At 38.2% G+C, this 14,152-nt stretch overlaps 2 protein-coding genes across 2 annotated transcripts; both read left to right on the top strand.

Moving 5' to 3' along the window:
- The first annotated feature begins 1,321 nt into the window (after positions 1 to 1,321).
- Positions 1,322 to 8,073, top strand: fpgs (folylpolyglutamate synthase). Its single transcript, XM_057361179.1, has 15 exons — positions 1,322 to 1,903; positions 3,364 to 3,492; positions 3,691 to 3,744; positions 3,837 to 3,901; positions 4,390 to 4,504; positions 5,232 to 5,309; positions 5,542 to 5,603; positions 6,014 to 6,116; positions 6,281 to 6,358; positions 6,438 to 6,582; positions 6,669 to 6,746; positions 6,918 to 7,068; positions 7,202 to 7,277; positions 7,378 to 7,444; positions 7,574 to 8,073. Exons 1-15 carry the CDS (start codon positions 1,763 to 1,765, stop codon positions 7,618 to 7,620), a joined length of 1,389 nt encoding a protein of 462 aa, XP_057217162.1. The 5' UTR covers positions 1,322 to 1,762; the 3' UTR covers positions 7,621 to 8,073.
- A 2,628-nt stretch (positions 8,074 to 10,701) lies between these two features.
- On the top strand, positions 10,702 to 13,722 carry cdk9 (cyclin-dependent kinase 9 (CDC2-related kinase)). Its single transcript, XM_057361233.1, has 8 exons — positions 10,702 to 10,806; positions 11,144 to 11,257; positions 11,486 to 11,567; positions 11,722 to 11,812; positions 12,001 to 12,167; positions 12,303 to 12,474; positions 12,545 to 12,693; positions 12,783 to 13,722. Exons 1-8 carry the CDS (start codon positions 10,766 to 10,768, stop codon positions 13,146 to 13,148), a joined length of 1,182 nt encoding a protein of 393 aa, XP_057217216.1. The 5' UTR covers positions 10,702 to 10,765; the 3' UTR covers positions 13,149 to 13,722.
- Positions 13,723 to 14,152: the final 430 nt, after the last annotated feature.

Genomic DNA, 14,152 nt, shown 5'->3' with positions numbered 1-14,152 from the left:
ACCAAGTATAATCTGGATAAAAACCTAGTCCTTGTAATCTCAATTTGAATACTGAGAATGATCCCATTCCTGTCAGAACAAAACACTTATTCCCATTCCCTCTCACTTCTGCGTCTTTCCTGACCAAATCCTTAACATGTGGCATCATTGAAATCCGTTTTACGCACGTGTTTCTCTGAGATAAACTGCTTTTTCCATCAGATGGACAGGAATGAATAGTTCACTCTTAAATTGCTCGCTACCACGGCACAGGCCTCGTCCAAAAAGAAGATAAGTAAAACTGAGATCCACATATTTTCCATCTTAGTAATGAATGGATGCCATCACGCGAATGGTTTTAACGCGTAATGAACCCCAAAGAGTCCATAAATTGCGCACAGCGGAACGAACGTCATTACGCGCTTGGACAGCTTTAATAGGGAATTCATTAGTAGTTACTTTGATCATCTCATGAAATGTGGCTTTTCTCAAAGACTTCACCTTTTCACATGTGCTGCACTTATGGTCATGTATAGCAGCATCTGCTCTAGGGATTTTACGCATGCATATTAAAAACACACGTTTGTAACACCAGTGGAGATTGGAAGAGATGCGTTTCTTTTAAATATTTAAATATACATGAAATTGTAAGAAAAAGTTCGCGTCATGTAGATTTCCAATTACAGTCTGTGGTCAGCGACTCGGCATTATTCAAAATGACCAGACAGCACTATGCAATCTACTGTCATATACTGACATCTAGTGGTCATTCTGCAACTTTCTCATTTTTTGTTCCAGAATTACTTTTATGCAGTTTTGACCCCTTGCACAGTTTAAAATGTTTACCACACCTATAGTATACGAAGTAGTCTTTATATATGTATAAAGAATAATAATAAATAAAAATAGGAAAAATAATAAAAAGGAAATAGGAATTTTGTAATGTAGATTAGAATGTAGATTTCCAAGATCAGGGTTGAGGAGTCTAGTTTTACGAGACATCATGGAAATAACATTGTTTTTAAGCATACATCATGATATTATCATAGTTTTTCTAAAATACATTTAAGTATCATTCATAAATATGGTAGTCCTATAGTCGAATATTTTTTGTAAGGAAATGCTTTTTTGTATTTGTTTAGAAAATTGCACAGATTTCAAACATAGGTCGTTCAAAATATATAAATTCCAATCAACGCTATATTCTGTGTTAATTCATAATAAAAACCTTATTTGATTTCAATCAAATCCTGTCCAGCAGGTGGCGCTGGAATGTCAGATATGTTTTATGAAGCGAGTTAAAACACGCATGCGCACTACGCTGCGCGCGTAGACCACAGCGACAGCGTGAGAGGCGTTTCAGCAGCATTGCAAGCAAACTAGAGAAAGACATTTTTTCCTCTATATCAACATGCATCTCTGCACCTGTGCAACATCTTTTTTCTGACATTATTAAAACGCAGCGTGGTTAAAACAAGGTGCCACCAGCTGTGAGCTCATCGACACGGAACTGGAATTGTTAACCCATGCGTTATGATCGTGTCCGAACTAGCCGCTTTGTAGCTTCTTGACATGATTTGTGAAAATATTCTGTTTCTGTCGCCTCATAAATGAGTATTTAATTATTCTAGATTTAAACTATTCTAAGAATCTTCGCACTGAAAAACAGGCGTGAAATCTGTATGGTGGGCAAGAGGGGACGTGACATGACGACACAGTTCCAGATTGACAGGAAAACTCCCCAAATTTGGTCCGGCTTCCTGCGGCTCGGTCGGCCACAACTATGCGCCTCTACAGCGTGCTGGAGCGTTTACGCGCGCATGTCAATCTGGCGCGTCAGCGACGTTGGACCGAAATGTTTGAACTGTCACTGAGGCTTTCCAGCACCAAAGCTGCACCGCAGTTCCGAAGAATGGACTACCAGGTAAACGCATGCACGCGCAACAAATCTCGTATAAATTACACGAGTTTGCGATGTACGTAAGTTATTTACAACTAAAGTCACGTTGAAGAGTTTATTTGTTTTTGGACTTTGTTCTGAAAGTGTTTGACAAACAGAAAACTTGGCGAGTCACGTTATGTCTGAATAGGGCTGATAAATTTCTTAAAAACTCGCGGAAAAAAAACATTTTTTTTCCGCGAATGTGCACGTGGTGATAGTTCTCGCGCTCGAAGGTAAATGCACACTAGTGAGTGCGCCATGTAGAGGTACAGTTACGGTATTCATCACATTTTCAGTCGCGCCATGTGCTCAGTGTGCAGGCAGCCATAACACGGATTAAAAGCGAAGCCCCCCTTGGATTCCTCACTAAAGTTTGTGTAACCCTTAAGGGTAAATACACTACAAGACTTTTGCCCAGATTTTCAGTCTGATCAGTTAGTGTGTTTCTGTCTGAAACTTTCAAAAAGTCTGCAAGTGTATGATGTCTAGTTTTTAAAAAATCTGTTCAGATTTTAAATCGTGTAGTTTATTGCTTAATTTTTTTTACTTTTTTATTTATAAAGCACTTTTCAACTGCACCTGCAGACCGAAGTGCTGTACAGTCAAGAAACACTTCATTAAAACATTTAAAAACAATCCACACATTAAAACGTAGTTTATTACAGCCATTAAGACGTGCATCAGAAAATTATGTGACATGGGTTAAATCTGACCAAGTTGTATTAGAATTTTCAAGCTTTTACTGATATGATTTGTTAACACTTATAGAATGACAATAATTCTAACGCTAATAATAACGACTTACAAAGAACAGAATAGGAAAACAGCCAATGGTTCGTAATAAAATTTTCTTTTAAAGTTAATTTTTTTTCCTGATGGCTAGAAATGTCTTATAAAAAATAGATTTTAGTGTGTTCTGCAGAATTAGATTGGTGCAGTGCGATTCCTCCTGCTCTTGTTGCTAGTCAGCGAGGCAGGAATATACTGTACAGTACATTAATATGATCTATGCGTTTCAAATGACTCAGCCGATCACTTTCACCAAGAAATCCTGTTCAACAAAGACAAATTTAGCTTTCAGCTGTCAGTGCTGTCATAACACAGATATTCTGATTAAACATTTACTAAATATCACGAAATAGGTCAAAAGTTCAGTGTTTGTTTGTAAAACAAAGCACCACGAGAGTTCAATACTAGACATGCTGTTCATATAATATCAGCTCAGAATTACTTTGACATTAATAAAAAATGATTCAAAATGCCTTTTTTGTTTTAAATCAGTGAATTGCCATCTACAGTGTGTACATGCTCTTGTGTTGGGCTCTTGTCCCGTCTTATTACTTGATTTGTAAGAGAAACATTTATGCACGTTCGAACAATTGATCTTAACATTGCTACAATGACGTCTTTAAGATCTCTTTGCTGTGTATGATGACCTCCAGGATGCGGTGTGCACCCTGAACACCCTGCAGACAAACGCCAGCGCTCTGGAGCAGGTGAAGAGAGAGAGAGGACATCCTCGACTCCAGCTGCAGGCCATGAGAGGATTTCTTCAGAGGGCTGGGCTCAAGGTAAACACCGAAGATACAGAACCGAGTCCTATCCATCATTCGACCGAAGAAAATCTGTGATACTACAGCAGCTGTACAACGCCCGGCCTCTTAGAACAAGTTCTTCCTCATCTTGGCTTGTTTGGGACACGTCCTGCACTGTAATTTCTTTTATTGCTTGTAAAGAACACGCTGAAGTGATTCATTCTGTGTTCACAGGTAGAAGAACTCGATCAACTCGATATCATTCATGTAACGGGAACTAAAGGAAAGGTATAGAAGCTTGTTGGAGAATTCAACACTGAATTAGGTTTTATCTCTACAATGAATTGATGTTGAGGATATTTGTTTTACGAATGCCTCAGGGGTCGACGTGTGCCTTCACAGAGAAGATTTTGAGAAATCATGGCTTCCGCACAGGATTCTACAGGTATGGAGACGTTGCAAATGATGTGTTATAGATGAAAGGGATTGGTTCTTTAGTAAGCGTGGGAGTGGCTGTGTTTTTGAGATCAGAGTATGGATTGCGTAACTCTGTACTCTTGTACACATGTTCACGAATGAGTTCACATTGAACTTTGCTCTCGAATCGCAATTCGGTAGCTGCGAGTACAGAGCTATAGGTTTGTGTCAGAAGTGCTGTATCTGATGTAATCAATCGGTTCTTTGTTTTGGTTAGTTGAACGTTAACTCACAAGCGTAATAATCATTGACCATTGCTTACAACAGGAGTTACAAGATTTTGTGTGCATGAACCTTATAGTAGATAAATTGACATAAGATTTATCATCTATTATTATCTGACCCAGCTAGACAATTGAAGGCATTTTAAGCATAAAGTTGTGCTGCACAAGAGTTCAGGATCTACATGTATTGTTTGCGTTTTAATGTTTTGATCCGTGTTGTATTTGATTGTAGTTCGCCCCATTTGGTTGAAGTGAGAGAGCGAATCCGAATCAACGGGCAGCCAATCGGCAAAGAGCTTTTCACAAAATACTTCTGGCAGGTGTATGGGCGACTGGAGGAGACGAGGGTAAGACTGGAGTTCTTTTTCTTGCTTTTTTTGAAATAAGAGTACGACTTTTATCATTCACAACACAACTCAAAAACGGCTCATTCAGAAGTCGTCTTGGTTATGATGTCACAGCTGTTGACGCATTTATACATACAGCCACTGAAAAAATGAAGAGAGCATTCCAAATGTTCATTTAATCAGCATTCCTGGATGTGTTGTGATCATTCCAGTCCAGTGTCTGTTGTCAAAAAAATCAAACCTCAGGAGTGACATAAAGTCATCCAACAGCAATGTGAAGACAATAACAAAACACACGAAAACTGTCATCAAAATCCACGTTATCACAAAAAAATATATTTTCCTAAACAAATGTAGAAATATTACTGTCGTATTGCTTAAAAGTAAATATGAACTTGTTTTCTTGGCAGAATGTGAGGTCTGATAAAATACATCGGAGCATCTTTTCTGTTATGTTCACCTGTTTCTCCGGTTTTCATTTTTTGCAAATAGAAACAATATTTTTATTTGAAATTTGGGAGAAATATTGCTGGTAGATTAGAGAACAAAACAAAAAAGATCATTTGACCTGAACACATACCTATAAATAGACAATTCAGAAAAACTAAAAAAATCACTTTTGAAATACTTCTTAATTCTTTCAGTGGCTGTTTATAGTTAGTTATATATATGTGTAGTTATTATTTGATGATGAGTATATCAATCTAATGGGATGATGACCATATAGGGTGCTCATGGAGGAAGCATGCCAGCATATTTTCGCTTTCTCACCATCTTGTCCTTCCATGTGTTCCTCCAGGAGAAGGTGAGTCTGTTACCTCTCTCATATTACTTCATTGTAGCTTTTTCACATTTATTTTTGCACGTGTCTGTTAGTGGTATTGGTTTGAGAACATATGGGTTTAATAATAATCATAATGCAGCTCTAGAATCCACACACTTGAAGGTTTTCTTGACTTCAATCCTTTAGCTCAAAGATCACTTGTCCTTTATTAAAGGGGCTTCTCTCTAACTTTGATTTCTGTGTTTCTGTGCAGGTGGATTTGGCCGTCATTGAGGTGGGGATTGGTGGAGCGTATGACTGCACTAATATTATCAGGCAGGGGATTGTTAACGTGCCAGATTTTGATTTTTCCTCTCTTCTGTTGCGCTGTAGCGTGTCTGATTCTCTCTTTGTGCCGTGTTCGTGTGTGCTGCCTCCATCTCATCCTTCATTCATGTCAGGACACATTCTTCTCAACTTAACCAATCACTGGTCTTTTTTAACGGTCCATTGATTCGTATTAGCTGTATCAACCTATCACAAACCAGACTAACCACATGAACCAATTATCAATGGTCATGATATCAATTCAATATTGACCGTGTTGCAAAACTTTGTACATGCAGAAGTGTAACTTGCCACTGAGATATATATATATACGTTTGTAAAAATACTTGTGCTTTAAAATAGTTAGATGAATACTTGAGCGATTTGATTTGCTGAATTGTTTTTATGGTTTCTTAAAGGCGACCCCGGGTGTGCGGCATCTCCTCTTTGGGCATAGATCACACCAGCATACTGGGAGATACCATTGAGAAAATAGCCTGGCAAAAAGGAGGAATTTTTAAGGTGAGATAGCTTTTGTGGTAGAGAGGCTGAGACTATGAATGATGTGCATGCAGGTTATGGGCTTGATTCTCAGGAAACGTTCTAGTACAGTCAAAACATGAATAAATAAATTCTGATAAAGATGTAAATTCATTTAAATGAGTGTGTCTGATCTGTTTGTCCAGCCCGGTGTCCCTGCATTCACAGTGAAACAGCCCGACGGACCGATGAAGGTGCTTCAAGAGAGAGCTGAAGAAATTGGGGTGAGAATTGCAAAGACGCTGGAAACATATTCAGAATACACCTGTGGCAGTTTTCGCATCCTCTCTGTTTGTCCCGCAGTGCTCGCTGTCAGTTTGTCCTGATCTGGATGAGTATGAGAGCGAGGGTTCGCTCACGTTGGGTTTAGCAGGACATCATCAGCGCTCTAATGCCTCTCTGGCCTTACAGCTCTCACACGCCTGGCTGCACAGACACTTCCTGACAGGTGTGTGTTTCTGCTGGAGTTCAAGGTGTGTTTGTGTGTTTAATGTAGTGTCTTGTTAACTGATGTGTTAACTGATGTGTTCGCAGATCCTGCGCTGTCTTCAGTCGAGTTCAGCGGTGTGAATCCAGCTCCAGCGTTTCAGCCCAGTCCTGCGATGATCAAAGGTCTCAAAACACTCCAAAATGTAGCCAAAGGAGTTTTTTGTTAACTTGCATTAGGATAAATAGACATAAAAAAGGTTTGCCATCAAGGAACATTTCAATATCAGTAGATTAGTTTTCGGACAGGGTTTGGTGAATCTACTATAGCTGTTGGAGTCTGTGACGTGTCTGCAGGTCTTATGGAGACGGAGTGGGCCGGACGCAATCAGACGATAAAACACGGTCCTGTGACGTACTTCCTGGACGGCGCTCATACCACCCGCAGCATGCAGGCCTGCGTCCGCTGGTTCAATGAAGTGGCAACAGAACATGAGGAAGAAGCAGAGTGAGAGCCTGTCCTTTGTGTTTTTATCCATAGTCGAGTGTATTTAAAACAAAAAAGCAAGCAAGAAAGTGCTATAACACAAAAAAAGATTGTTAGTAAATGTGTTTGTGTGTATTGTTTCGTGTGTTTGTAGGGGTCCGGTGATGAGGGTCCTCTTATTTAACGCTACAGGAGAGAGAGACTGTGCTGCTATGCTTAAACTGCTTGCGGTGAGTAATATTTCACAGTTTAAACCGGTTATTCTGTTATAGTGAACCATGAGGACTTCATAAGGATGTTTTTGTGCTAATGATATACTTTTGCTTTTAGCACTGTCATTTTGACTTTGCCGTGTTCTGCCCGAACATCACAGAGACTATAGCGACCTGTAATGCAGGTAAGACATGTCGCCAGCCACGGTTTTGTGTAAACGATCAGGAGGAACAAGTTAAAATCGCTTCAGTATGATCGATAAAAAAGAAGTGTTTATCTCTCGTAAAAATACTGTGACTTTTGTGTACCTCAGACCAGCAGAACTTCAACGTCTCGGTTGAAAACATGCTCACCCGTTGACTGGACAACCAGCAGAGCTGGCGGGTTCTGAACGGCCAAGAGGAGAAACCAGAGGCGGAGCTTCTGATCGGGGGCGGTCTGCCGCTGGTGGCGGAAAGACACAGCCATACACTGGTGTTTCCTTGCATCCTCAGCGCTCTCCAGTGGATCAGTCAGGGAAGAGACTCTGTCCTGTCAGACCCAAACAAATGTGTCATACCTGTTAAACCGAGCATAAATGCCAAAGCTGCTGCGCTGAGAGAGGCAGCAAACATACATGTTCTCATCACAGGTAGCCTGCACCTGGTGGGAGGGGCTTTAAAACACTTGGATTCTGCTTTAAACAGCCAATAACAGATGTCAGACATGCAGCCAAACTCAAAACACAGCATGAGCACCACCTAGTGCCTAAACGCTGTTACAGCGCTACAGTTTTCACTTTTGTCTTCTGTTATAAAATTCTCATCGAATCCATGCGTAGCCTGACTTTGGACTGACTGTTCCTCAGTGTATACTTTTATATACACATATATACTAGTTTTATCCACAGAACACATCAAACCATCCTTATTTGAGCTGTTAATGTTTACTATTAGTTTTAATTGAAATACTTCAAGTACATTGTGTTTTCTTCATACATGTTTTTGTTTTACTCTACAGTTTTGATGTTCTTAAGCAGATCTCTTTATATGGGATTTTTGAAGTCAGTTTCATTTCAGTCGTGTTCTGGACTTATTTTTGCACTTAAAAACACGGTTCTCTATTACAATTATTAATATTTCACATGGAACAAATGCATAGGAAACCTGAAATGCATTTATATCTCTAAAAAATCATGTCAGCACAAGGTGCCCACATACTTTCATAAAAAAAGTGTCCGGTTTTTGTTTATATATATATATATATATATATATACTGTATATATATATATATATATATGAGTGATTCTATATTTAGGGGTACATTTCAGGTCCAGAAAGTCAGGAAATCAGTATATATATATTTTTTGATAAATAAACTAGGTGGTTGAATAATATATCCCCTTAATGTGCAAAATAAATTATATAGCAAGCTTATGCTCTAATTTTTTTATAATAAATTAACACTGAATTGCCAACTTTGTCAACCGTTGATGGTAACACGGTTGACAGGTAACACAGTTGACATTTCAGCCACTTTAGGGCGTTGTGCAACCTGCTGACTTTGGACTAGTTAGTACATGACCATAATATGGATAAAATATTGAAGAGGAGGAGTTATGAGGGTCTTCAAATTTTCCTCCAAAAAAGGAAATGACATCATTTGATGTTTGACATGTGACTTTGTAACAAACCATTGCTGATTTATAGGGGGTTATATGGGGAGTAACAGGGTTGACATTAATTTCTCGGACATACAGTAAGTAAATGGATGATTTAATGTAGATGCATGAGCAAAATACTTTTTAAAACGCCTTGTAAGAAATATATACAGAAACATGTATTCTAGAGCTGATCTGAAGAGCAAAACCTCACATTGACCAAATCGGACAGCACAAACAGCAGATTAAAGTAAAATGGATAATAGAGTCCATGGACATGACATGTACCCCTAATTGTAGAATGACTCATATATATATATATGATTATATATGGAAAACGCAAAGATCCGTGAGGTAAAAACCTACATTTAGAATGTGTAATGTTAATTTAATTATTAAAAATACTTTGAAGTTTAAAGGATGTTAACTGTGTATAGTTTGTAAACTAACATCTGTAGATTTTGATCATGTCAGGTTGGTGTTTGTGATGTTTTTTTAATTGTTTTGTTTAATAGTGTTATCAAAAAAACCCCACTAAATATCAAATAAAAAAAATCAATAAAACGTGTGAATTGTGTGAATTCTGTTTAGTGTGCTTTCATTTTTATTTTATATATTTGAACATATAAAGCTTTTTAGTTGGGCTATGTATATGCCTAATGTTTTATTACTAGAACTAATAATACCGCACTTGTATTACACAAATATTGTCATTTACACTTAAAATGTTAATGCTATCTGTGACGATATGTTACGCACATGCAGATTTTACCAGACGGAGTAGAAGACCGTCACCTGTAATGAATTATAGTAGTCGCTCATCCGGTCAACGGGTGGCGCTAAAGTTTTTCTTTGCGCGTGTGAATCTGTTCTGCGGACCGCAGAGGAACAGCAAGGATGCAGCGCGACAAAACCGGAAGCTCCGGCGGCGGGGAAAAGTATGAATATTTTAATGATTTTCAATCTCTTATCTATAATTTAAAATATAAAACATGACTTTTGCGTTCATGTAACAACCCTAGCATCTTTTTGTATCGTTTTACCGTGGCTCGTGTTTTAAATAGCGGTGTAAAACCGATGTTTGTGTGTGGGGGTCAGTTTTTGCTGTCTTTGTGTATTTCCAAACGATTTTGTCCTACATATCAAANCGTCCCAGTTTTCCAAAAAGAACTTCAAATTTTGATTCATAAAATATAAGTTTATGAGATTCGTAAATTATTGCATTCCTTTTTTATTCACAATTTGTACAGTGTCCCAACTTTTTTGGAATCGGGTTTGTATATGAATGATTATATATATATATGGAAAATGCAAAGATCCGTGAGGTAAAAACCTACATTTAGAATGTGTAATGTTAATTTAATTATTAAAAATACTTTGAAGTTTAAAGGATGTTAACTGTGTATAGTTTGTAAACTAACATCTGTAGATTTTGATCATGTCAGGTTGGTGTTTGTGATTTTTTTAAATTGTTTTGTTTAATAGTGTTATCAAAAAAACCCCACTAAATATCAAATAAAAAAATCAATAAAACGTGTGAATTGTGTGAATTCTGTTTAGTGTGCTTTCATTTTTATTTTATATATTTGAACATATAAAGCTTTTTAGTTGGGCTATGTATATGCCTAATGTTTTATTACTAGAACTAATAATACCGCACTTGTATTACACAAATATTGTCATTTACACTTAAAATGTTAATGCTATCTGTGACGATATGTTACGCACATGCAGATTTTACCAGACGGAGTAGAAGACCGTCACCTGTAATGAATTATAGTAGTCGCTCATCCGGTCAACGGGTGGCGCTAAAGTTTTTCTTTGCGCGTGTGAATCTGTTCTGCGGACCGCAGAGGAACAGCAAGGATGCAGCGCGACAAAACCGGAAGCTCCGGCGGCGGGGAAAAGTATGAATATTTTAATGATTTTCAATCTCTTATCTATAATTTAAAATATAAAACATGACTTTTGCGATCATGTAACAACCCTAGCATCTTTTTGTATCGTTTTACCGTGGCTCGTGTTTTAAATAGCGGTGTAAAACCGATGTTTGTGTGTGGGGGTCAGTTTTTGCTGTCTTTGTGTATTTCCAAACGCTTTTGTCCTACATATCAAACACACTTTTATTAAAAGACCTAATTAAATTGTTACTTGTGATATTTATTTTATAGTAAACTCAAATGACATAATTACCAACAATAGAAATGTAGGGAAAGTCCCCAACATCAAACGTGTGTGTTTTAGGCCGGACAGAGAGACTGCCATCATGTCAAAATACTATGATGGGGTTGAGTTTCCCTTCTGCGATGAATTCTCGAAATATGAAAAGCTCGCAAAGATCGGCCAGGGCACATTCGGGTGAGTTCTTGAATTGTAAATGTATCTTTTACATAAAAACTCATGTTTGACTTCTTACTCTGAACTGTATGATTATGATGAACTGACGACGTGTAACATTTGGTCTTATGTGCTTATTACTGTAATACTCATTGTCATTTTGTAAGTAAATCCATGATTGTTTATTGTTTTCTTGTCTGAGTGTAATTGTGTGGTTTTCTGATCCATTTTTATCTGTTGATTCTTTAGGGAGGTTTTCAAGGCCAAACACCGGCAAACGGGGAAAAAGGTGGCTTTGAAGAAGGTCCTCATGGAGAATGAGAAAGAAGGGGTGAGGACCGTCAATGCTACCCTTCATCAGCATTTTTCAGTTAACACAGTTTTAGGCTTTTTGTCAAAGAGCATCTTTCACACTTCCTGTCAACTAAACAAAGTGACAGTAATGAGATGTAGTGACAGTAATGAGATGTTTGTGCCCTTCTCAGTTTCCCATCACAGCTCTGAGGGAGATCAAGATCTTACAGCTGCTAAAGCATGAGAATGTGGTGAATCTCATTGAGATCTGCAGAACAAAAGGTGAGCTGCTCCCAAAAAAAGCTATTTTATAAGATCTTTACTTAATGTTGCCTATGTCAGAGATGAAACATCAACAGCTGCTTATTTAACATGAACATTTATGATTTCTCCTTGCTTTTGATTGGACCAGCCAAACCAGACAATCACAACAAATCTCTTTCGTCTTCCTTTTGTGTTTTTCTCTTTAGCCACCCAGTTTAACCGTTACAAGGGCAGCATCTATCTAGTGTTTGATTTCTGTGAACATGACCTCGCTGGATTGTTAAGCAACGCTAATGTAAAATTTACTCTGTCGGAGATAAAGAAGGTTATGCAGATGCTGCTGAACGGACTTTACTATATACACAGAAACAAGGTAAGTTCCTATTTTACGTTCCATCAGAAACGACTGTTTGGTCAAACAACGTTTAGATCGTTTACATCATTTTTTTAAGGCTTGAATAATATAAAATGCTGAGACTGATTGAATTATGTAGTATGTTTGTGTCAGATCCTTCACAGAGATATGAAAGCCGCCAATGTTCTGATCACAAGAGATGGAGTGCTGAAGTTGGCTGATTTCGGGTTGGCCAGAGCGTTCAGCTTGGCCAAAAACAGTCAAGGCAACCGCTACACAAACAGAGTCGTCACACTGTGGTATCGACCACCAGAACTACTGCTGGGTAAATGAAGTAAAACACCACCTATACCTTTCATTGGATTTCTAGTGTGTGATTTTGTGTTGTTTTTTAGGTGAGAGAGATTACGGGCCTCCTATAGATCTGTGGGGTGGTGGATGTATCATGGCAGAGATGTGGACCAGAAGCCCCATCATGCAGGGTAACACAGAACAACACCAGCTCACCCTCATTAGTCAGCTGTGTGGCTCTATTACTCCAGAGGTAACGCACTTAGATAAAAACACTAAGACGTTTTTGTCAACTGAAAAACAAACACAAACTCTAATGCCACATCTCTTGATGCGCCTCAGGTTTGGCCTGGTGTGGATAAGAAGTATGAACTCTATCAGAAGATGGAGCTACCTAAGGGTCAGAAGCGAAAAGTGAAGGACAGACTCAAGGCGTATGTGAAGGACCCGTATGCTCTGGACCTCATAGACAAACTCCTGGTTCTGGATCCGGCTCAGAGAATAGACAGCGATGACGCTCTCAACCACGACTTCTTCTGGTCTGACCCCATGCCCTCTGACCTCAAAAACATGCTCTCCACACACAACACCTCCATGTTTGAATACTTGGCACCACCTCGCAGAAGAGGTCACATGCCTCAACAGCCAGCCAATCAGAACCGGAATCCTGCAACCACCAGCCAATCAGAATTCGACAGGGTTTTTTGATTCAATTTGCTACTTTTTGGACATGTTATGGTCGGTCAAGAGAAGAGAGACTTCCGATTGGTTAAGTAGGTGAAACCATTTATGGTCCTACCCAAATATAGTATTTGGAATTTTATGTACCTTATGTACTGTTCTGAGTTATTGTTCCATCATAGTTTTTCTTTGGACAAGCAGACATGATTCTCGTTGTTTTGCGTTGTCCACTTTTCATTGTTGCTTAAACAAGATCTTATAAGGCTACAAATCACTACTGGTATAAATAGGTGATGGACAGTTCAACAACACCTGTCACACTATATATGAGTGTATTATTGTGCTGCTAGAAAAAAAAAAATTAAGATTGTTTATACTGAAGGATGTTATCTTTCCCCTGATATGTTGGATTTCCCTGAACATTACTTTTAACAGGGTGCTTTGTCTTGAACAACCCCTGCTCATTCATCTCTTCAGATTTTGTTTATTTACGTTTTTAGACTGTTTTTATTTAGTAAGGTCAAGAATTGTGTTGGTTTGGGTTCTTGATATATACATTACTTGTTAGAATAATACACTAATAAAACTGCCACATGTCCAACCCATATTTTCTTGTGCCATCATTACTGCTATAAATGTATCACCAACTTAACTATTTATATAACTTAAAAGTGTTTAATATACGATACGGCCAAATGTGTTTTGTGTGGTAAAATGAGGATTAAGTGAGGTTACAGTGTTGTTGCATGTTGACACTTGCTAGTAACAACAGTAAAAGTGAGTATGCTTTATGTACATTCCACGAATATTGTAACTAGTGTAATGATCTAGTGATTTTTTTTAAGTAATGCAGTATATTGGATGAATACAGGTGGATGCTCTGTAAGATACAGTGCAAGTAAGACGTTCCTTGCATCCCAAATTATCAGCTGGCTGACATATCACTAGAAAGTCATCTACAGAATGTGAAATATCACTTGGTCACTTCATTCATCTATATCTTATTTCATTTTAATCTGATAGTTTTTGCT

This window comes from Triplophysa rosa, linkage group LG19 (assembly GCF_024868665.1).
Source record: "Triplophysa rosa linkage group LG19, Trosa_1v2, whole genome shotgun sequence".
Lineage (NCBI taxonomy): Eukaryota > Metazoa > Chordata > Actinopteri > Cypriniformes > Nemacheilidae > Triplophysa > Triplophysa rosa.
Note: the sequence above shows the minus strand (reverse complement) of the source record. Positions and strands in the feature narration are given on the sequence as shown.

What these genes read in the sequence shown, in the direction of transcription:
- fpgs (XM_057361179.1), top strand. Translation starts at nt 1,763, where the DNA reads ATGCGCCTCTACAGCGTGCTGGAGCGTTTACGCGCGCATGTCAATCTG. An exon ending in GACTGCACTAATATTATCAG is followed by an intron (nt 5,604 to 6,013) that starts GCAGGGGATTGT and finishes GGTTTCTTAAAG; the next exon opens with GCGACCCCGGGTGTGCGGCA. An exon ending in TATAGCGACCTGTAATGCAG is followed by an intron (nt 7,445 to 7,573) that starts GTAAGACATGTC and finishes TGTGTACCTCAG; the next exon opens with ACCAGCAGAACTTCAACGTC.
- cdk9 (XM_057361233.1), top strand. Translation starts at nt 10,766, where the DNA reads ATGCAGCGCGACAAAACCGGAAGCTCCGGCGGCGGGGAAAA. An exon ending in TGAGATCTGCAGAACAAAAG is followed by an intron (nt 11,813 to 12,000) that starts GTGAGCTGCTCC and finishes TTTTCTCTTTAG; the next exon opens with CCACCCAGTTTAACCGTTAC. An exon ending in ACTATATACACAGAAACAAG is followed by an intron (nt 12,168 to 12,302) that starts GTAAGTTCCTAT and finishes TGTTTGTGTCAG; the next exon opens with ATCCTTCACAGAGATATGAA.